General features: G+C 45.9%; 1 protein-coding gene across 1 annotated transcript in view; it reads right to left on the reverse strand.

Moving 5' to 3' along the window:
* Nucleotides 1-812: 812 nt before the first annotated feature.
* Nub1 (negative regulator of ubiquitin like proteins 1) overlaps nucleotides 813-22,683 on the reverse strand; it is a 31,919-nt gene continuing 10,048 nt past the window's right edge. Inside the window, exons 6-15 of the mRNA XM_015493650.2 lie at nucleotides 20,743-20,925; nucleotides 20,466-20,557; nucleotides 18,557-18,663; nucleotides 11,573-11,759; nucleotides 10,632-10,739; nucleotides 9,858-10,010; nucleotides 5,554-5,700; nucleotides 3,113-3,202; nucleotides 2,332-2,509; nucleotides 813-2,171 (exon numbers count right to left, since the gene is read on the reverse strand). Coding sequence (XP_015349136.1) covers nucleotides 1,993-2,171; nucleotides 2,332-2,509; nucleotides 3,113-3,202; nucleotides 5,554-5,700; nucleotides 9,858-10,010; nucleotides 10,632-10,739; nucleotides 11,573-11,759; nucleotides 18,557-18,663; nucleotides 20,466-20,557; nucleotides 20,743-20,925 — 1,424 coding nt within the window. The 3' untranslated portion in view covers nucleotides 813-1,992. The remainder of the gene's footprint in view (nucleotides 2,172-2,331; nucleotides 2,510-3,112; nucleotides 3,203-5,553; nucleotides 5,701-9,857; nucleotides 10,011-10,631; nucleotides 10,740-11,572; nucleotides 11,760-18,556; nucleotides 18,664-20,465; nucleotides 20,558-20,742; nucleotides 20,926-22,683) is intronic.

The following is a 22,683-nucleotide window of genomic DNA, read 5'->3' on the forward strand; positions in this document are numbered from 1 at the left end:
ACAGCCTCAGGCTGACCTCCCCATCTGCGCTGCGCTGCCCTAGGTCCCCTACCCACCTGGTGTTCACCTCTGGCCAGCCCCTACCCACCTTTCTGGGCTGACTGGACTCGGCAATCCTTAGACCCTCACTCTTTTCCCACACACGCCTCCTGGTGGGTCCAGAACCCTCTCCAGCCCACAAACACGCCACACTCAGCCTGCCACCCTGGCTGGGATCTCACCTGACCAGGCCTGCAATGTTCTCCTTTCTGCTGACCCTTCAAGGAGAGCCCTCCCAGAACCACTTGGTAGCAGGCCTCTGTCCCTCCAGCCTCACTTCCACTCTTGCAGCCACTGCCCGGCGAGGCCCAGGTTGGGTCTCAGCTGCTGGCTGCTTCTGCAGTGCTGGCCACCTCGGAGCAGGCTTCCTGCAGCTCTCTTGTGACACACAACAAAACCAGGGCCGGCTTTCCCATCGGCATTAAAACAGGAAGCCAGAAGCCACGACTGGGACCAAATCCTCAGCTGGTGGCCGCTCCCCACATAAGCCCTGCAGGTCCACTTCACACCCCTGGCTGAGGGCTGCTCCCTCGCATCAGCACAGCTCTGCCTTTCACGAGACCATGGCTGTGGGGGGTCAGACCCAGGGCTGTGTGCATGCTGGCAAGGGCACCCCACTGAGCAACACCCCAGCTCGCCACTGCTTCTGAGCACAGCTTTCCATTCCTCACAACACTTGCAATGGAAACGAAAACCCAGGTCACCAGGACCCTCTCAACAGGTAAAACCCAGAGCGCGCAGAATTTCCTGCAGTAAGGCTGACAACTCCCGAGTGTATTTTCCACTGTTTATTTCCATCAGTACCATTCATTGAAAGAGAAAGACAAGATTCCCACGTTCCAAACCAGACTGCAGTGCAGCCTCCGCAGTCAGACCTGATGGCAGCATGTGGCCCATTCTGCCGTCAGAGTGTTCTGGCTGCTTTTAGAAGGGTCTTAGGGAACATGCCTGGCACTTGATCCACTCCCCACCTGGCAGCTGCCAGCTGCACCCTGGGTGCCGGGTGTTCCCCTAGCACACACTCCAGATGAACGCGGCATGGCGAGAAGTTATTAAAGCCGACAGAGGGCTGACCACACAGCTTGAGGGAGTCTTCTGTCATAAGCTACAACAAAGATCCCCACCAAAATCTTGGGAAAATATTTCTAAATCTCTGATAGGTCTCTTGGCTAACAGCGAGTTCCCTATGACAGCAGAGTCTATAAATGTTAATTAAAAATAAGTTGCTTTGGTTAGCATTTAAAACTTTCCCATTTAATAAAAGATTTTTTATGAGGAATTTTGAATACATAAAGTCTGATTTTCAGCTTTGAATTTCAAGTGCATATTTTGCAGAACTGAGACCACAAAACACTGACATTTCAGGATAAAGGCGTCTGCCACATTTTCATCTGGCTACTGCAGCCCGTGCCTCATTTTTATGCCCCACAGCACTTGGAACGGAGATGTAAAGGCTGACCGTGGGGCAGGAGGGACGGTGGTGTGGGAGCACGCGGGGGGAGCAGGGCCCACACCGTGGCTGGGAGGCCACAGCTTCAGCAGCAGGCACAGCAAAAAGCTGCCCAGGAGGCAGGTGACAGGAAGAGGAGACAGGTCTGGTCACACTCCCTGCCGCTCCCCTTCCCCCGAGACCTTCCTGGGACACCCTCTTCTCCAGCAGCAAGCCTGCTTCCTACTGGGTGAAAAATCAAGCAAAGGGCAGAGTTAGGGTGCACACCTGAAGGCAGAGGGGAAAGCAGAGCAGGCTGCGGAGCCAGGCAGTGCCTTCCCCATGACCAGCCTCTGGCCCCCGCAGGCCTTGCCTATGAGGGTCCCCAGCTGCCCCTCCTGTACCCAGAGGAGGAAGCACGCTTGCAGCAAAATCAGATGAAAAGCAAGAACAAAAGGAAGACCTGCAGGAGACTTTTCATAATGACAGAATTTATAAGCAGAAACTTAGTACTTCTTTGTTCACTAGTTTTTCTTCGCTGCTGACTTTATATTTTCTACGTAGGACAAGTACTCTGCAATAATAATCTCTTCATCTTCCAGAGTCGAGTCAAGGTAATCCTCCTCGTGCTCAGGAATGTCTTCCAGTATCTCATTGACAGCCTCTGTCTCCATGTCCTCGTCTGTCGAGGCACTAGAGGTCCCTACAGTAAGACACACAGTGAGGGACCGCGCCAAGGCCCCTGCGACACACTTCCTGCCGGCCACCCTGTCCCGGGAACATCCTCCTCAGTCTCCAGGTCAGCCTCTCCCTCAGGCCCATGCCTGGGGTGTCTGCTCTCCTGGTGTTCAGACCTGACCCACCTGCGGAATCCGAAGGGGACGTGGATGGGGTGGACGAGGAGTCCTCCCCTGAGAGCTGCAGGTCGGGAGGAAGGATCCCTCCGTGGTGAGCGAGGGTCAGAGCCGCCAGCTGGACGTTGCCCCTGAACACCTTCAGCGCGACCTCGGCCGCGACTGTGTCAAAGCCCATGTATACCAGCTAGGGGACAGAAAAAGGCCACGGCATGTCATGCTCACATGCTGCATGGACTGTCACACCCACGCTCATCTGTGGTGCGCAGCATACACCCTGCCCTCCTGACAAGTCACCCTTCAGCCTAGCATGCACGAGGCCACCAGGAAAGGGTCGTGGACGACCTTGGTGCAATGGGTTGTGTGGCCACCTCAGGGCTGGGAGCAAAGTGCTGTGCAAACTCAGGCACAGGTGTCACGAGCTCAGCGGCCACCAGGCGTGGGGCACTTTAACTTGTGGGGCAAGTATGGCTGGAGTCGTCACTTGTCACAAGGTGGATGGACTCCACAGGACAAAGGGACATCCTTTTGGTCATACGCAGAGAACTGGGGAGGATGTAAACAGTGATATGTGGAAAAAAGAGGCAAGCTAGAGGAAGACGGCCTGCGAGGCTTTCCAATTTTTCCTGCTGCACGTGCTGGCGGCCCTCCCTCGCAGGTCCTGCCTGGAGCCTGGAAACCTGGGCAGCAGCACAGCTTGCCCTGTCCTGCCGCCACCCTGCCCTCCCCAGCCAGCCCACCTGAGGGACCCGGGGTGCCAGAGCTGGGGGCGCAAAGGCCAGTCACTCACTTGGTCAATGCTTTCCTGGGAAGGGCTTTCTCGTCTACTGGTTTCAGAATCTGAATCTTTTAACCACATCTGAGGGTTACTGAGGAGAATCTGAAAGCACAGGGACACCGTGACTCACCACAACTGCCCACGGGGCCAGGGCACAGCACCCACAGTGCACCAGCAGACAGCCCAGGTCTGTCTGCTTGTAGCACAGACAGACCACCTGGGACACTGTGGTGGGCCATGCGAAGGTGCCATAAAGCCAGGAAAGGGGCCCAACCCAGGCTGGGGGCCAAGCTGTGTTTGCAGAAGGCTCCAGTCAAATGTCACCTCAGACTTGAGGTTTGAAGGGGAGCAAAAGTGACCAGGAAAAAAGCTCCCTTCTCCCCTGTGAGCAAGACGTGCCGAGTGGAGAGCCGGAGGAGGCAGTCCAGGAGGGCACACGGTTCCGCCAGAGCGCAGCTCTGGGCAGAGGCCACAGAAGGAAGTGAACAGAAGGCTGCTGAGCAGGCCTCCTCGCCTCTGAAGGCACCACGCCCTCCTGACCTGAAGGAGGCACTAGTAGCTCAGTGAGACCCTGCTCAGTGCTGCATGGATTGTCAAATCCACGCTCATCTGTGGTACGCAGCATGCATCCTGCCCTCCTGACAAGTCACCCTTCAGCCTAGCATACATGAGGCCACCAGGAAAGGGTCGTGGACAATCTTGATGCAATGGATCAATCACTGGGGATAGAACCCAGCATGTAACCACTGAGTTACATCCCAGATCGCTTTGTTTTATTTGTTTTTTTTGAGACAGGTCTTGCCAAGTTGCTGAGGCTGGCTTTGAACTTGCCATCCTCCTACGTAGCTGGGATCATAGGCATACACCACCACTCCCAGCCAGAAGTCGTGTTTGGACCCTTGACTTCACACATTAACTGTTAACCTTAAGACCCTCTGGGCAATTTGCCATCTAGCATAAAATACTTCAAGAGTGGCTAAATGGATTTATGAACTACGTTCATTATTAAAAACTATTTTTAGCCCCATCAGTTCCTTCATATAGTCAGATTTTCCTGCCTTTTACAGTTCTCTGATATATAAGAAAACTCAAACTAGAGCACTGGAGATAGTTCAGTGGTTGAGCACTTGCCTAGCATGTACCAGGCCCTGGTTTAACTCCCAGCACTGCCCCAAAACAATCAAAATCAAACTTGATATTCAAATAATGTTTTTTAATTTAAGAATGTTAATAAAAATCCTGCCCTATGGGGCCTTCTCAGGCACAGGGCAAATACAGAAGGTGAGACAGGGTGGGCTCCTGTGGCCTCCTTAGCCCAGCAGATGAGGTGGCACCTGGCCACTGACCATTGGTCTAGCCCCTTCTCTAGCCCTACCCCCAACACTGCCCTGTCCCCACCCAGACAACAGGCACCTCCTTCTGCCTGGCTCCTGCCCCAGCCCATGCACCATGTGTGGTCCTCATCCTGTGTGTTCTGACTGCTGCTGGTCTGTGGGTATCCCCAGGGCAGTGGTCTCCCACTTTGAGCTCCTGGGATGTAGTACAGCCCCGGCCCTACTGAGAACCTCTTGAACAGACTGGACGGGCTGGACCTGGATGAAGTTACTACTGGTGTGTGGCTTTAAGGAGTTCTGTAAAAAGCTCCTTTGCATCAGGTGCAGTGGCCACACCTATACCAGCTGCTCAAGAGGCTGAGGCAGGAGAGTCTCAAGTTTAAAGCCAGCCTCAGCAACTTAACAAGACCGTCTCAAAAAATAGCTCAATAGTAAGAGCACCTCAGCTGGGCACGGTGGTGCACGCCTCAGGAGGCTGAGGCAAGAGGATTGTGAGATCAAAGCCTCAGCAAAAGCGAGGCACTAGTAGCTCAGTGAGATCCCGACTCTAAATAAAATATAAAATAGGGCTGGGGATGTGGCTCAATCCCTGGTAATCCACCACCACCAAAAAAAAAAAAAAAAAAAAAAAAATAGTAAGAGAACCTCTGGGTTCAATCCAACAGTACTACAAAGAACAAAAAAAAAGAAAGGAAAAAAATCCCCTTTGCCAATAAGTACTACCTATCAGATAAAATAAGTCAAATAAAAATTTAATTTAAAAAATTATAGTAAAACTTGTATCATTCTCTTCTGTTTTGAAATTAGGAAGTTATGCCATTGACATCAAACTCTCTGCTGCTAACAGAAACCCCACTCAGAGTACTGGCCTGCGGACTGCCCACGTAAACATTCGCCACACTCCTGAGCCAGCAGGCCTCAGCGGAGAGGGAGCCTGGACCCATCCTTCTGGCTCTGCCACTCTGCTGATGACACAGAAAGCCAACCCTAGGTGCAAAGCAGCAATTAGGAAGGCGGCTCAGGAGTGAGCTCGATGGCCCGGGGAAGCACGCTGCAGACTGCAGGAAGCGGGGCTGGCGGGACAGCAGGAAAGGGCAGCGCATCCCAGGGAGGGGTCACCTTCAGAGCCTCGTCCAGGTTCCCGCCGGCCTGATGGAGGGCGTGCTTGGCTGCATGTGTGGGGTAGCCCATCCCCTTCAAAGAGTTGATGCTCTCCAGGCGACGCCTCTTCTTCTCTTTCTCCTCTTTCCTGATTTGGGCCAGTTCCTTGGAGAAAACAGCAAGTCCCACTAAGCTAGAGGCTGAGATTTCACAGAAAGCAAAATCCATGCTCTGCTGGGTTCTTGAGGTCAAAAGGTGAATAACCAAACAAAAAAGAAGAGGGGCTCTCTCTACCTACCCTGGACTGGTCAAAAGCAGCAGAGCCAGGGCAGGGAGCTTGGGGAGCTGCTGCAGAGGCAGGGAGGAGGAGCCTCCCAAGCCCAACACTGCATCAAGAACCTGGCAAGCACGCAGGTTCAGAGGCTGCCAGAGACAGGTGGCACACCTCTTCCAGAGGAGGACAGAGGAGCTTCAGCACCGGGAGGAGCACGTAATGATCACCCAGGGAGCCATTCCTCCTGGATGATGCCAATATCACTGACCCACCTTCAGGATGCTCAAGGGGACAATGGCCATGTAACCCTGCTTTTTGGAAGAGCTTGCTGTTGCTGTGCAGGAGCTGGCTGCAGGAACTGTCTTGTCCCTTCTCCCAGCACCTGGCCTCAACTGGGAGAATTCTATCACTGACCCATAAAAACTTCATTTAAGGGGCTGGGGATATGGCTCAGTTGGTAGAGTGTGTGCCTCACATGCACAAGGCCATGGGTTCAATCCCCAGCACCAAAACAAACAAACAGACAAAAAAACATACAAAAAAAAAAACATTTAAGAAGGAGTTTTTGTTTTTTAATTTAAATTTTTTCCAGTACTGGGGATTGAACCCAAGGGAGTACAGTACCACTGAGCTACATCCACAGCCCTTTTTATTTTTTTGAGACAGGGTCTTACTAAGTTGCTAAGGCTGGCCTTGAACTTTTGGTCCTCCTATCTCAGCCTCCCATATCACTGGGATTACAGGTGTGAGGCATCACACCTGACAAGGAAAGGGAATTTTAATTGCTTCAAAATACAAGTCTGGGGCTGGGAATGTAGCTCAGTGGTACAGTGCCTACCTAATATGCATGAGGCTCTGGGTTTGATCTCCAGCACTACGAAAGACATAAAAATTCAAACAAACAACAAGAGGTTTGAAAACCACTAATTTGATTCAACCTCATCACTTTGTCAACAAGGAGACAGAAACTTTCAAGATGCTGAGTGATGGTGCCAAGGTCACAATGACCCATGGCAGTGAGCACAGGGAAAGCAGTCCAAGATCCACTCCTGCCTTTGGGGCTGAACCCAGCTCCAAGCACTCCTCTTCCTTCATCCTGAAGCAGCAGAATGACCTCATCTCTTAGGAAACACCACAAATTTTAGGTGGCACCAACATTTCCCTCGGGTGTCAGAAGGAAGACCAAGTGGAATGGGTGGCTGCTGAGCTACTTCTGGAGACAGAGGCTAACTTTTGTTCCTAACACAGGAGAACCCCTAGTCAGCTCCCTGGAGTATGCACGACACAAACTCTTACCTCTGCCTCAGCTGTGATGCACCTGTCCCCACCCTCCTGATGTCTGCTAAATGCCCTGGGTGTCCAGTCCTAATGACTTCTGCACATCATAGTGGGCTTCATAGCCTCACCTGTGGACTCAAAGCCTGCAGGGGCTCCCTTCTCCCCTATCAGCCCACAGCTCCTTATTCCTATCTCCCTGGGCCCTACAAAGGCCTCTGAGCTGACCTTGCCCTGCGACTGTGTGCAACCACACAGCCAGCAAGGTTCCCGCATGCCGCCACTTTATTTTGTTCACACCCCCCACGCCAGAGGCCTTTACCCAGCCGCATCCTCTGCTTCCAATTACAGCTTCCTCCATTTATATTCTAGAAGGCAAAGAAATATGCACAACATGCATGCACAAAAACCCTGCCAGCAGTGGGGAGCCTAACCAGAGTTGCCTAACCCAGAACTGCAAACAAGCTGGGGCCTCAAGGACACTCCTGCAATCACAAATGCCGTGTCAGGTTTATTTTAACCACATAACCAAACATGAGAAAATTACACTATTCTGGAACATTCCTCTATACCTTAGCAGGAGTGACAATGAGTACTGCACTGAAATACTCTGTACACACACCTTCTGTAAGAGTTGGGTTCTGAAGTCAGGCTGAAGGACAGGCCTGGTAAAACAGGCTGTGGGACCTCCTAGGTAGAATTCTCCCAGTTGAGGACCATGTTGTACAAGAAAATACATACTTTTAAGAACTACCCATGATGTAGAGCCTCAGGAACTGAGGGGGCAGTCTTACCTTGCACTTGAGCTCCGGTTCTGTGGGGCACTGTGTTTGTCTTTCCAATATCCATTCTACCCCTCCCTAGGATATGGGGGGCTGACCCAGCTCCCCAGGTCGGCTCTGAATGGTCTACGTCAATATCTGCTGCCACAGGCCTAAGCCCATAAGGTCTCACAGTCCCCTGGCCTCTGTGAGTGGCCAGTCTGTGAGGTGCTTAGGACTTCCAGGATAGCACAGAGGGGAGGCAGACAGACCATGTCCTTGGCAACACGGATAGGCCACTGAATCAACTAACCCTGAGACCATCCCTCTCTGGGCTTTACAGTAGAGCAGGCCAATAAACCCCACCAACTTCCTTTTCCACGAGGACAGTCTCGATTTTTTTGTGTTGTTGCTTTTAACCATAAGCACCCCAACTACAACATCCACCAAGGGGAAGGGTGAGCAGGCGCAACTGCTCCATGTGTGCTGGTGTTTCTCTGCGTTCCAAGGGCTGAAACTTATCAGCACTCTACTTTATTTAAAAGTCAGTCTCTGAGCCAGAGTTCACACTGCAAAATGAGAATTATTCATCCCTGGCCTCACAGGTGGTCAGAGGCAGAACTTAATGACATTACTGTGAAAATGTTTTGTGAATTATAAAGTATTATACAATAATATTTTTCAAATGACCTCATTTTAAAATACTGGCTTTCCAAATACTAAAGAAATCTTTTCCACAATGAAGTAAAAGAAAAGTAATAAATGCATTGTCACAAATATCTGCTTTTCTTTTCTGTTTTGGTCCTGAAGACTGAACCCAGGGGTGCTCTACCACTGAGCACCATCCTCAGTCCTTTTATTTTCATTTTGAGACAGGGTCTCACAAGTTGCTCCTCCTGCCTCAGTCAGGTCTGGGAGGCCAGGAAAGGCTGCCGTGCCCAGCAATGTCTGCTTCTCTGTCAGTACTAAGTTGGACCACATGCAAACATGCAGAGCCATGCTTTTTAGTCACTGCTTTTACCCATCACTGATGTCCACAGCAAAACTGGTGGACCATGACTGATGGTAACACTCGTGTCATGAAAGAGAAACCCAAAACAGCCCTTTTGACTGGCTCTCATGTAATCTGACCCATGAATCCACTCCCACCCTGGAGCCAGGCAGGCCAATGACAGTTGGCTTTCCTGCCCATTCCCACAGCCCCACAGGCTGCTGTCCTCCTAAGGATTACCCTAATGTTCAGCAAAAAGGGAACCAGGGATACATATGTGAAGATTCCAGAGAAGGCTGTGGCTGGGGTTCACAGCTAGACCTCTCTGTGAGAGGCTATTGCCAACTTCTTGTTCTGGACAGAAAAGTGGCCCTATTGCTAATAGCCCATCATTAGCTCTCTGGACCCCAGGTCCTCTGCTGTATAGAGAGCATACAATGAAAAGATTCTAATTCCAAAGTTCTAAAGCTTTCTTTACTTGTTTTGAATAATTGTAGCTTTATACCTGTGCTTTTGTAACATGATGCTACTTGTTTCTATGATCTGACTCGTGTTTGTAGGCAAGAACACAATCCCAAACTATCACTCTTGCCCCCTGGGAAAACACAGCCCCCTTAAAATGGTTTCAAGAAAAACACCATGGTGGGCTGGGGATGGGGCTCGGTGGCAGAATGCTTGTCCAGCACATGTGAGGCACTGGATTCAATCCTTAGTACCACATAAATATAAACAAATAAAGTCATTCTGTCCTCTACAACTACAAAAAAAATTATTTTTTTAAATACACCATGGTGTCTAGAGAGAAAGAAGAGACTGCTTGTGTAACCTGCCTGAAAGTTGATGTAATCAAGAACCAAAGTCACTCCTTCCTTTCCTGATCTGGAGTGGTAAGGAGATCCTATTGCTAATACTTCCTATGGGATCATCTCTTGTTCCGGCACTTCAGAAATAAGCTCACTATGCCTCACCCTTCCCAACCTCCCAAAAGGCACAGGCATCAGCATGCACGTGAGGTGGGTACCTCTCTGCGGTTGGAAATATGCGTGGCTGCATGATCCACATTCCCTTCGCAGGCCCGCAGGCCAAGCCGAGCCTCCTGGGCGGTGAACCCCAACTGCAGCAAGTTGTGTACTTTTGACGGGTCGATGTATAGCTCTTCAAAGAGCTGACGTGCCTACAGACAGGGAGAAATGCAAGAATCATGTAACTACAAAAACATCAAAGCCCAACACAAAGCTAAAGCCTAAAAGAATTACTGCAGGTCAGATTTTTTTTTAACAAAAACTCTAAACTCATCCTATTATTAACCAGAATAAATTGAAGCAGAAAACACTGTCTCTGCCTGCAGAGCTCACCCATACCACAATACGTGCCAACAGGCTGAGTGCTGTGGGAGCGACCACACCATGACCCGCATCTTTCTGTAATAAAGCTGAGGCCTGCTCCGACTCTCCAGCCCCTCTGCTGGTGGCTCTCCAGCCCCTCTGCTGGTGGCAGAGGCATTGACAGGAGCAATCTGGGATGCCCCGCAGGGCCTGCCTGCTCACCTCTAGACTGCTGGGTGAAAGGACAGAAACTTCTGCCTGATTAAAGTCACCGTCTTTTGAAGTGTCCTTATTATAGCATCTGGCCTGAATCCTAACGAATACAAATGTGTTTACAGTACATGAGGGACGGGAGTAGGAAAGAGATGCACATTTCTCACAAGTCACAAACAAAATGTTGAGTTCCTCAACATTTCACTTCTGGGGATAAGAAAAAAGCAGGTGGAAATGCCTACAGCTTCCTTTCTCACCTTGTTGAGGTACTCGCGGGCCTCTTCTCCATTCCCACTGTGATAGTTTCGGATCCCCTGAAGCAAGTAGAGTCTCAAAAACAACACCTTCTCTTTCCCACAGTTGCCCTAAAGTTATTGGTAAAAAGGATAAAACTGTCTTATTTATAATCATTGGTGCACAACGCTCACAGCTATTATTCTGTCTTCGTAGTGGCAAGGTAGGAACGCTGCTGTGACCATAGTGTCACTACTGCTGATGGCAACGTGAAGGCCCCAGGTACGTGAGTGCAACACAGGGCCAGGAAACCTATCTCAGGCCATCCAGGAGAGGGGCCCCTTTGCTTACTGGAGAAGGTGGTGAAAATCCAGACCAGGCAGAGGCTATCATGCCCTGCAGGATTCTGACAACTTGAGAGATCAGAAGAATCCTTACTCAAGTCACAGCTCTTGGGTTATGACTGATTCCTGTGAACCATTACTCTAGAATTGTGTGTGTGTGTTTGGTTGTTTTTTTTTTTTTTTTAGTTGCAGATGGACACAATACCTTTATTTTATTTATTTATCTTTTTATGTGGTGCTGAGGATGGAACCTGGGGCCTCCCATTTGCTAGGCGAGCCCTCTAACACAACCCCAGCCCTGGGATGTCTATTTTTTGCATTTATATCTTACATCAGATGCTACTGAATGTGAATAGATCACAGGTGCTCTCCTGGTCAGGTGATCATGAGTGTGTGTAGGGGGCATCCATGATCAGAAAACTATGTTCCCCTGGGCTACATACAGACCAAGGAAAGAGCCAGACTTGTAAATCACTTAAGAATTTTTTTAAATGTAGCTTTAAAAGAGCATATTACATACTACTATCAGATAAAAGCAGCAGTCTAAACAATTTAGCAGGAACAAATACAATTTCCAGAAATGAGCTCAACAATACAGAAAACAAATGACAGTAACATACTTTTATGTGCACCAGCCGCTGGTGATTTTCCCCATAACAATTTTTAAAGCATTTCTGGGCCAAGTCTAGCTTTCTTTCTGCATCATCCAGGCATTCCAGCTGCTCCAGGCGGAAGTAACACCACACTATGTCCAGCTGCAGCACAGCGTAGTTGTCCACAGTGTCCAGCAGCTCCCTGCAGCACTCGCTGGAAGGAGAGGGGACCACGTCACAGACAAGTGGCACTAGTCACCTTTTGGGAGAATTACTGGAATTCTTTCCTGGTTCTTGATGTGTTGCAAAGATTGCTCAAAAACAAAGATCCCAACACTTACAAGGGGAGCTATATTTATAATCTAAATCTTTCCAACAAGGAAAAAAGAAATTAGGGCTCAGGAATAGCAGCCTAAAACCAACTGCCCTAGGATGGAGGAGGACAGACAGACACACGCATACCCACTTGGCAGGCTGGGAAAGAGGCCTCGCAGGAAGCAGAATCCAAGGCCACTGTCAGCACCCCTCAGCAAACAGAGGAGACCCAGCTTTACCACACTGGCTGCCAATTCTGACTGCAAATCAGAAGCACCGAGACATGAAGAATCTTTTTCTTTTCTTTCCCTCTTTTTTAGACCAGCAGTAACAGAAGTCTCTTGGGAAGGGGCCTAGATGCTATTTTCTAAAATCTCTAAGGCCAATTTTAATGCCCAGGAAGAGTTGAGAACTATTGCTTTAAAAATAGAGTCCCCCAAATCACTTCTAAGAATGCCTCAACTGACAGAAGATTCTGATAAGGCCTTCAAGCTCGATCATATTCACACTGGGAGGAAACCATCTAGAACACACCAGCTCTAAGTTGGCTAGCTGATTTCTCACCATGTGCAGACTGAAGGATACTTTGTAGCTGAGATAGTGGGCTGAATCCAGAAAAAGGAAGACACATAAGACAATAAACAGAAGTCAGTTTAGTCCAGAAAGAATATAGATTCTGTCTGCACAAGATTATTTATTTGGATTTTAATTATATTAAAATTTATAATGCAAATCTAGATCTTTAGTCTTCAAAAAGAAAGGAGAATACCTGGAACCACAAATTTTACACTAAGAAATTCTAAAGGGTTTTTCTGTTTTCATTGTTATCCTACTAAATTAAGATTGCTTTTATATGAAATGATAGAATGCACATGTCCTCAAGCTTCCTGGATTATCAACGAATGTTCAGCAAAGAAAAATGAATCGAGTCTGACCTTGTCATTTACCCCTTAAAACAGTGATCTCCCACGGGTAAGGCCTGTGCACAGTCCAGTGGGGGTAGGAAAATGTGTTCAAGCAGGTGCTTTACATTTATTTGTTATCTCTGTTTCTCCAAATCTGTGGCTCGGCCTAAGAACTCGACTTTGAGGGGAAAAGAAGGAGCCTGTGAATTTGACCCAATCTTTTACTCAAGAGGAGACCTCCCAATCTGCCTCCTAACATGTTCAGGTTTCTGTAAGAGATGGTCCTGCCGTTCACAGAAATGGACTTTTGTCACATTTTCAATTTCCTACAGACTCATTCAATAAGCATCAAACAAGGACATATATGGCCTCATTTCAGTTAAAATATAATGTGTACTCATCTCAAGTGTGCCTCAGAATTGAGAATATGTGCAGCCAAAAGCCAAAAACAAAAACACATCTCCCACTAGAGGAGTGCATTTTATTCTATTCATTTTAGGAAATCAGCTTCTACATATTAATTCTGAAACTGCTAGGCCTCTATTTGAACCTAATCATGTAAGTTGGGCAAAAAAATGCTTTTTAAAAACCTAGAATAAAATTGTGTTTGTGTTTGTGGGATTGGGAACTAAATGCAGGGCCTTGCATGTGCCAGGCAGGACTTCCCCACTGAACTACACCGCAGCCCTGGGTATATCTTTATTAATATTTCTTTGATTTACAATTTTAGTAGCTTTAATATTCCACACTGCCACACGGTGTGGAGGCACAAACCTTGTAGTCCCAGAGATCTGGGAGGCTGAGGCAGGAGGGACTGTAAGTTTGAGGCTAGCCTCAGCAACTTAGCAAGACCCTGTCTCAAATTAAAAAATAAAACGGGTTAGGGAAGGGGCTGGGGTTGTGGCTCAGCGGTAGAGCACTCGCCTAGCATGTTCGATCCTCAGCACCACATAAAAATAAATTATTAAAATAAAGATATTGTGTCCAATTATAACTAAAAAATAAAATATTTTAAAAAAAGGGGGTTAGGGAAGTAGCTCAGTGATAAAGTGCTTGCTTACCTTGCACGAAGCCCTGGGTTCTATCCCCAGTACCACAAAAATAAAACACTATCAGTAAATTCTCACAATAAAGCAACATTAAAATAAATGTATGGCATTTGTTTAAATAAAAATCTGTTGAGCCTCACTTTAGAAAAACTATGTTCTGTTTGGGCTTATGATGATGATAACAATGATGATGCTTTTGGTATTGAAAATTGACCCCAGGGGTGCTTAACCACTGAGCCACATCCCCAGAGTTTTAATATATTTTTTAGTTGTTGATGGGCCTTTGTTTTATTTATTTATATGTGGTGCTGAGGATGGAACCCAGTGCCTCACATGCTAGGCAAGCACTCTGCCACTGAGCTACAATCCTATCCCCCCAGCCCTTATTATTAATAGGTTTCACCAAATCAGGAAAAGTTCTGGCCATTATTTCTTCAAGTCCCCCCTCTTCAGGACCACCAACTGCACGGTCAGGTTGCCCAACCTGCAGATGCTCTGGCATCCTCTCCCCTGCCCTTACCCAGTTCTATTTTCTGTGTCATGCTAGAGTTTCTACTGCCCCATCTTCACATTTTCTGAATTTCTTTTCTGCAGTGTCTACTGCAGTTCATCCCACCCAAGGCACCTGTCAGACACTATTTTTCCCTCTCTTAAATTTCAGCATGAGTCTTTTGCATGTCTCCCAGGTCTTCATCTGACACACTCGAGCCCTTCTATAACTTCATGAGTATTTGGAATGTATTGTTTCAATGTCCCTGTCTACTGATTCTAACTTATGTGTCACTTTTGGATCTGCATCTGTTAATTGGCTTTTCTCTTCAATATGGGTTATATTTTCTGGTTTCTTTGCATTCCTGCTAATTTTTTTTTTTTAGTTGTACATGGACACAATACCTTTATTTTATCTATTTACTTTATGTGGTGCTGAGGATTGGACCCAGTGCCTCATACATGTGAGGCAAGTGCTCTACCGCTGAGCCATAACCCCAGCCTGCATGCGTGCTAATTTTTAATTGGATGCTGGATTATTTCTGTGTTGCTAAATTACTGAGCTTTGTTAGGGCTGTACTTAAGTTACTTGAAAATAGTAACTTTAATCTACTGTTCAAAGCTGGTTTTTAGGCTCTTTAGTCAGGACTAGAGTAATCTTTGGGGTTAATTTTGCCCTATTACTGCGGCATGACCCGTCTGAATACTCTGTCTGTGATTCCAAGTTGTCCACTCTGGCTGGTGGGGTACAAACTGCCCCTGGCCTCTGTGAACAGAGAGGACTGTTCTCTCTGCTTCGTTCATGCAGTTCCTGCCCAGGTTTGGGGGTGTCCCCACACACATGTGCTGAGTACCACCTGTAGACTCAACAGGGCTGCTCTGAAGCTCTCTCCTCTCACCTCCTTGGCTCTCAGCTCATCAACTCAGAGGAACCATGAGGCTCTGCCTGGGTGGGCCCTCCTACCTGTACTGCTGGGAGCTGCTCTTTTATACATTTGTCAAGTTTCTGAGGTGCTTCCAAGTGAGCGGGTAAACCTAGTCCCTGTTATTCCACCTTGGCTGAAAGCAGAACTCCCATTTTCAGTTTTAAATAGGAAAGAGGGATGGGGGTGTAGCTCACTGGTAGTGTGTGTGCCTAGTGTGCACAAGCCTAGGTTCAATTCCCATACCACAAATAAACAGGGAAAGGAACTATTTTTGGTCACACTACCCATCATACCCCAAGACATGCAAAGCTATGACAGAACTTCTAGCTTACTAGGAGAAGGTAGGGGGAAAAATCAAGTGGGAAAGAAAACAGAACAAGTTTCTTGCACCTAGATTGCTGGCTGGCATCACAGTTAGTCTTCTTCAGGAGGTTGCAGTCACACAAAAAGAAAGCTAACATGTTGGCCAGAATCAATGGATCCTCAGGAAACCAACAGCATTCTCCACTGCTACAGTTTGGATCTGAAATGTTCTACAAAGGCTCGGTCCTAAGGTGGGGGGAACCTCTGAGAGCTGGAGGTTAGTGGGAGGTTTGAAGGCATTGGCTGGAAGTGTACCCTGGAAGGGAACTGTGGGACTCCAGTCTCTCTCTTTCCAGCCACACGAAATCAAGCCTCAGTCAAGTCCCCAACACCATGATGTAATACACCACCACAGGCCCAACCAATGGGCTAAACAATCAGGGGCTGAAACTCCCAAAACTGTGTAAAAAGAAACCTTTCCTCTTCATAAGTTGATTATCTCAGTTATTTGTTGCAATAATGGAAATCTAATACTTTTACTTAAAAAGAACTGACAGCCATTACTTAATTATTGTATCTAGTACCTACTGAATATGTCGATGTACTATGAACTGAAGATACAGTTATTTCTATTCAGGGGTTCTCTTGAGATTTGAAAATTACTTTAAGGTTTTGTCCACCATAGAAATATTAAGAAAGACCGACACAGATGAACTCAGATTAGCCATTTCTTGACAACTGGTAAAGCTGGAGGATGAGTAAAAGGGAGTTCATTATACTAGTTTCTATTTTTATGCATATTGGAAATTTTTGATAATAACAATTATAGGCACAATTATGAAATAAAATGAAACATTTACCTGAATTTTAAGGACCCAACTTAAGAATCCCTTGTCTGCAGCAGCACAGAATGAAGCTGACACCAATAAGGAAGCAGATACAGACAGAGCAGGAGGCCCCAGAGGCTCCTAGCCCTGTTCTCCCTGTTCCCAGCCTCACTCATCTCCTCCTAAATATCTGGGACAATAAAGTCCTTCTTTGTGGAAGTTAGCTTAAGTTGGGATTTGTTTAACACTAAAAGGCACTGACCAAAGCAGCCAGTAAACTACATGTTTGTATTTATCTTTTTAAAGTATAGAGGATTATCTTAGGAATTTACCAAACTAGAAACAAGTTCACACTGAAGTTAACTTACTTTCTTTCTTTTTTGATACTGGGGATTAGACCCAGGGGCACTTAACCATTGAGCCACATCCCCAGCCCTTTTTTATATTTTACTTAGAGACAGGGTCTCACTGAGTTGCTTAGGGCCTTGCTAAATTGCTGAGGCTGGCTTTGAACTCTCAATCCTCCTGCCTCAGCCTCCTGAGCTGCTGGGATTATAGATGTACACCACCACACCTGGCTGAAGTTAACAAATATTAAGTCTACTTTACAAATGTTTAATATGCTGAGATTATATAGTCTTTAAATGCAATTTCCTCTCCTATTAGGAGCTGGGTACAGTGGTGCACACCTGTAATGCCAGCTACTTGAGAGGCTCAGGCAGGAGATTTACAAGTTTAAGGCCAGCCTGGACAACTTAGCAAGACTGCATCTCAAAATAAGATTTACGAAAAAGGGGCTGGGGTTGTGGCTCAAGTGGTAGCGCGCTCGCCTGGCGTGAGTGCGGCCCGGGTTCGATCCTCAGCACCACATACAAACAAGATGTTGTGTCTGCCGATAACTAAAAAATAAATATTAAAAATCTCTCTCTCTCTCTCTCTAAAAAAAATAAAAAATAAAATTGTCTTAAAAAAAAAAAAAAAAGATTTACGAAAAGGGTGGAGGGTTTAGCTCAGTGGTAGGACGCTAGCATAGTATGCATGATGCCCTGGGTTTGATCCCCAGTACCATAAGAGGGGAAAAAAAAAAAAAAAAACAGTTTCTGGTAAATTGCTGATCTCGGTGTGGAGACTGTCTCAGAAATGTGTCTTTGGGATCCAGAGATGAGAGTCTACAGAGGATACCAAGATTACACTAACAGGGCCAGAGGAGCAACCTGCTAACAAAGACAGCAAACTTGTACACCAAAGTTTGAAAAATATCATATGTTTTGTGTTAAAACTCATTAGTTAATACTAATACTTTTTTAAAAAAGAACATAAAAACTGGGGCTGGGGATGTGGCTCAAGCGGTAGCACGCTCGCCTGGCATGCGCGGGGTGCTGGGTTCGATTCTCAGCACCACATACAAACAAAATAAAAGATGTTGTGTCCACCGAAAACTGAAAAATAAATATTAAAAAAAAAAAAAAAAAAAAAAAAAAAAGAACATAAAAAACTGACTAGTCACCATTAGGGGACTAGTTGATTCTGAAAATGAGGAGAAAGAAGCCAAGTACTTTGATCTCTTTTTTGTCCAAAACCAAATAGCTGACGAGGAAAAAATTCTTGTTTGTGTGCTACTGGGGATTGAACCCAGGGGCACTCTACCACTGAGCTACATCCCCACCTTTTTTTTATTTTGAGACAGAGTCTTAAATAAGTGGCTGAGGCTGACCCTGAATTTGTGATCCTCTTGCCTCAGCCTCCCAAGTTGCTGGGATTACAGGTGTACATCACCATGCTCAGAGAGGAAAATTAATTCTTTTCAGACAATTCTAACAATAAATGCAGAAGGAATACCAGAGTATCAATATTTTGCATCCCCTAATGAAACAATGGATTTGGGGAACAACCATCAGCATCTATATCAAAACCATCAGGAGACATGCTCATGGGGAACTTTGTAACAGACAGGTCAGGCAAGGAAATGTTTGTTGTAAAAAAAAATAAGTGCATACGCTTATATAATTCTTTCCTGTCCAGGGAAGAAAGGTGAATTAGAAATACAATGGGAAGACATCATTCACAACTTGTCTACTGCATAACTAGTCTTCTACATCGACCACTCTCAGTCTGAAGCCACAAGGAAGGGAGGTGCTGGGCATAATCTGGACCATCTTTCTTAAAATTGGATTTCACCAAGTACAAAAGTGCCTACCAGAAATATTTGTCAGCGTCCAAAAGGCATGGCAAGGCTATTCCATATTCTTTTCTTTTCAGGAAAGCTCGGCCCTTCTCATGATATCCCATAGCTAACATAAGGGCCTAGGAAAGAATATGGATTTTTAAAAAATCACTTTAAAATATAATAAAACAAATTATATTGAAAGTATATTAATTCTAAAGAAAACCAAATAAGATGAAAACAAAAAGCAAGATCACAACTCAATCTAAAAGCCAAAATTAAGAAAAATATAATTGAAGCTTAATTAAACACTGAAGCCCCAATTCACCGTGGCTGACTCGAGCACAAGCAGCACCTGTCCCTTTGTTTCTAGTTTCTCCTGGTGTCTCTGACCTGGGTCCATTCCTAGTACTCTATGAGACTGCACATACGCATACAAAACAGCACCCATTCATTCTTACATCCTCTTTTTAAAAAGTGGTGGGTTTTGTTTTGTTTTGTTTGTTGTTTCAGAGGAGGCCTCAATCTGTGCCTGGTCTGGTCCCAAGCTCCTGGGCTCAAGCGATTCCGCCTCACTCTCCCAAGACCCTAGAATTACAGGGCAGGACACATTGCCTGGCAATCACTTTCCATTCTCAGTCATCATGGCTTTTCTGAAATATATTTCAACTCTAGTATTTCCAAAACCATTTTTTAAAAATTGCCACAGAGGGCTGGGGCTGTAGCTCAGCAGCAGAGCACTTGCCTAGCAACGTTAGGCACTGGGTTCGATCCTCAGCACCACATAAAAATAAATTAAATAAAGTAAAAATATTCTGTTCATCTACAACTACAAAAATTTTTTTTTAATTGCCATGGTTTGGACAAGTGTCCCCCAAAGGCCCACATATTAAATAAAACCTTGGTCCCCAGGATGGTGCAATGGGAGGGGTGGGGTCTAGTGGGGGGTCCTTAGGTAATTAAGGGTGCACTCTCAAAGGGGACTGTGGGATTCTGGCTCCTTCTAGCTGATAACATAGCTGATAGCACAGTCTTGCTCTGCCACATACTACCACCATGATGTGCTTGCCTTGCCACATGCCCAAAGCCATAGGGCCAACTGATCATGAACTGGAGCCTCCAAAACTATAAGCCAAAATGAACCTTTTCTAATTATCTAAGGTATTTTGTTACAGTTATGAAGGGAAGCTGCCAAAAGTGATCCAAATTTTTTGAAACTCATTGATTTTTTATATTTCGATTTTCATATAATTTATGTCTTATAAAGATTTTTCAAGGGCTGGGGTTGTGGCTCAGCGGTAGAGCGCTCGCCTCGCACGTGCGAGACCCTGGGTTCGATCCTCAGCACCACATACAAAAATAAACAAGTGAAATAAAGGTGTTGTGTCCAACTACAACTAAAAAATAAATATAAAAGAAAGGAAAAAAAAAGATTTTTCAAAAAGATCTAGATGTCATCATTTACTATAAAACAACTGTAGGTAAACAGACACCAACCTTTAAAAAAAAAAAAACAAAAAAAACCTCAATCCACTGACAGTGCAACATTAATTCACAAAGTTCTGATATTAAAGCTTACATTAAGTCAGGCCTTGTGGCACATGCATGGCTACAGTCCCAGCTACTCAGGAGGCTGGGTCAGGGGATCACTTAAGCCCAAGAGTTTAAGACCAGCCTGAGTGACATAAAGAGGCCCATCACAAAACACCCCAAACCCCCAAAATTTAACTTTGTTAATTTTAAACACAATAATTTAAATAGCAAAACCCACTTCAAACTGTCTCTTAAGATAGATAAACTAAGATTAGCTAGACCCCTAGTCATTAGAGTTCTTCATTGTAAGAAGCTACTGGGCCTTGGCTGAGAAATGGTAACAATACAAAACCACCTCTGTTATGACAGCAAATCCAAGAACAAGCCCCTGGTGTCTCCTAGTACTTACTTTTCTCTGTGACGGAGGAATTTTGATGGACCTGCCTGTCTGGTTTGCTATGTCTAAGTACGGTGTGGTTTCTGGATCCACCACCATCTCAGCTGCAACAAAACCAAAGGAACTCTATTAATTCACAGTCAAACAGCAGAGAGAACATTGCAAAAGTTTAAGACTGCAGGGAAGAAACCTCCCCAAGGGACGTGCACACCACCCCACTCTGGTCTGTGTAATCCCTGCTGCCTTCATGTATCCAAGTGAGATGGCCAGTCCAGAGCTCTGCTGATACCTCTCTCTGCCAGTATCTCCAGTCCTCTCTTTGTCCTCTGAATTCGTTTTTCTTTTAGTTCTGCCTCGTTCTGTTCTTCTTCCTCTGCCTGGAAGTTCTTCCGCACATCCTCTTCAGACTGCTTTAGCTCCAGCACCATCGCCTTGACATTGTGAGTCACTCCCTGCTCTTCCAGGCTTTTCCCTGTAAGCGTCAGATTGAGCATCACATAAGCTCGGGGGGAAACAGTCCATTTCTGAAGTTAATGGAGTTCTTAAACTTGCATCAACACTTGCAAACCACAAGGCCACATAACTGGCAAAATTACGCTGAAACTTGGTTGTGTAACTGTTACTATGAAACAGTGTTAAAATCATCCAGTGGAAACGGACCCAAGTTCAATTTCCTTTATTCTAAGACCAAACTGAAGCAACAAATATTTGGGAAACCATTACAGGGAGAGCTAGGAAGTATAAAAGAAAAACAAGAAAGTATAATTAATACACAAATTTTCCTATTTTCTAGTTGAGAAATAACAGACCCAACTCACAGAGATGGACAGGAAGCCTCAGCACAGTAGTACACTATCAGAGGTGATCTCCTGTCAGTTAAAAACAAAGATCATGGTCTCCTTCCTTTTTTATAACTGTGATCCTGAGTGAACTACTTATCTTCCAAGATTCAGTTTCCTCACATATAGTATAGAAAGGATGGCAAAAAAAATCAATGAAACTGAACCAAGGAAAAAAATGACAAAATCAAAAGCTAGATCTATGAAAAAATTGTCAAAATATAAACCTCACAAAAATTATACCAAAGATGCACATAAGCAAACAAAATTAAAGAGTAAACACAGATACAAACGTATTTTAGAATAACAAATACTATGTGCTATAAACAGATTTGAACACATTCTGGAAATATTTAGTTGGACAGATGAAAGTCCTCATACACTAAGCTGATATATAAGAAAATGCTGAATATCCCTGTAGTCCAGAAGCTGGGAAAAGCACTTTTTCAACAAAACACAAAATGTAAAACAAGAGATTTGATAACATCAACATCAAGGATTTCTGTCCATGAACACACCACAACAGAACAGAGATTAGATGACAGAGAAAAGGGATCTGTGATGCGTAAGACACACAGCGGCAAACAGCTGGAGATGGCACAGGAAGGAAAGGCGAGAACCGTGAAGGGCCACAGCGCATCAAGCTGGAGACAACTGGATTCGTGAGGCCCCAGAACCCACTGGAAACCGATCAAACCACAGGACTGCAGGTATCATGGCAGAGTTGATGCCTCCCAATCTCCACTCACACTCGCTCCAAGCCCTCCCCTCTGAGCCAGTGATCTGTGAGGCACTACCGGAGATCCCTCCCCAGATGGACACCTTCCCATTTCCTTAGGAGAAACACTCTAGGACAGAGTAAGGCAGATCTAGTCCCCTGAATCAACAGCCGCGCTCGTGGCATCTGGGGCTCAAGAAGCCTGTGGTGTGGCAGCCGTCCCAGGTGGTCTGATGTTACCAGTGTCCTTCCTTCACCCACTAAGCAGAGGAGCACCTCTCCCCACCACCAAGTTACAACAGGCAGAAATGTCTCCTAATGGCAGAATGAGCCTGGCTGAGGACCACAGCTGTGAATTCAGCGCTGACTCTGCCTGCCATGCAACCCCTCGCCTTCCGCACTGGGCCCCTCAATCTGGGCCCAACATGAGGCCACATCAGCCGGGGCCTCTCCCAAGTCTTCCCTCTCAGCACACACAGACTGTAGCTGAGCTCGTGATGAGCATCTCTCTTCCCCTCTAGCAAACAGCAGGCAGTGAATATTTACTGGGAAGCTATTTTCTGCTTTACATTTTTATTTAGTGAACTTCAAACTCAAGTAACTTGGGATTACTTAATAAAGCTAGATATATTTTTTTTTTTTTTTTTTTTTTTTTTTTTTTTTTTTTTTTTTT

Source organism: Marmota marmota, unplaced genomic scaffold, assembly GCF_001458135.2.
Source record: "Marmota marmota marmota unplaced genomic scaffold, marMar, whole genome shotgun sequence".
Taxonomy (NCBI): domain Eukaryota; kingdom Metazoa; phylum Chordata; class Mammalia; order Rodentia; family Sciuridae; genus Marmota; species Marmota marmota.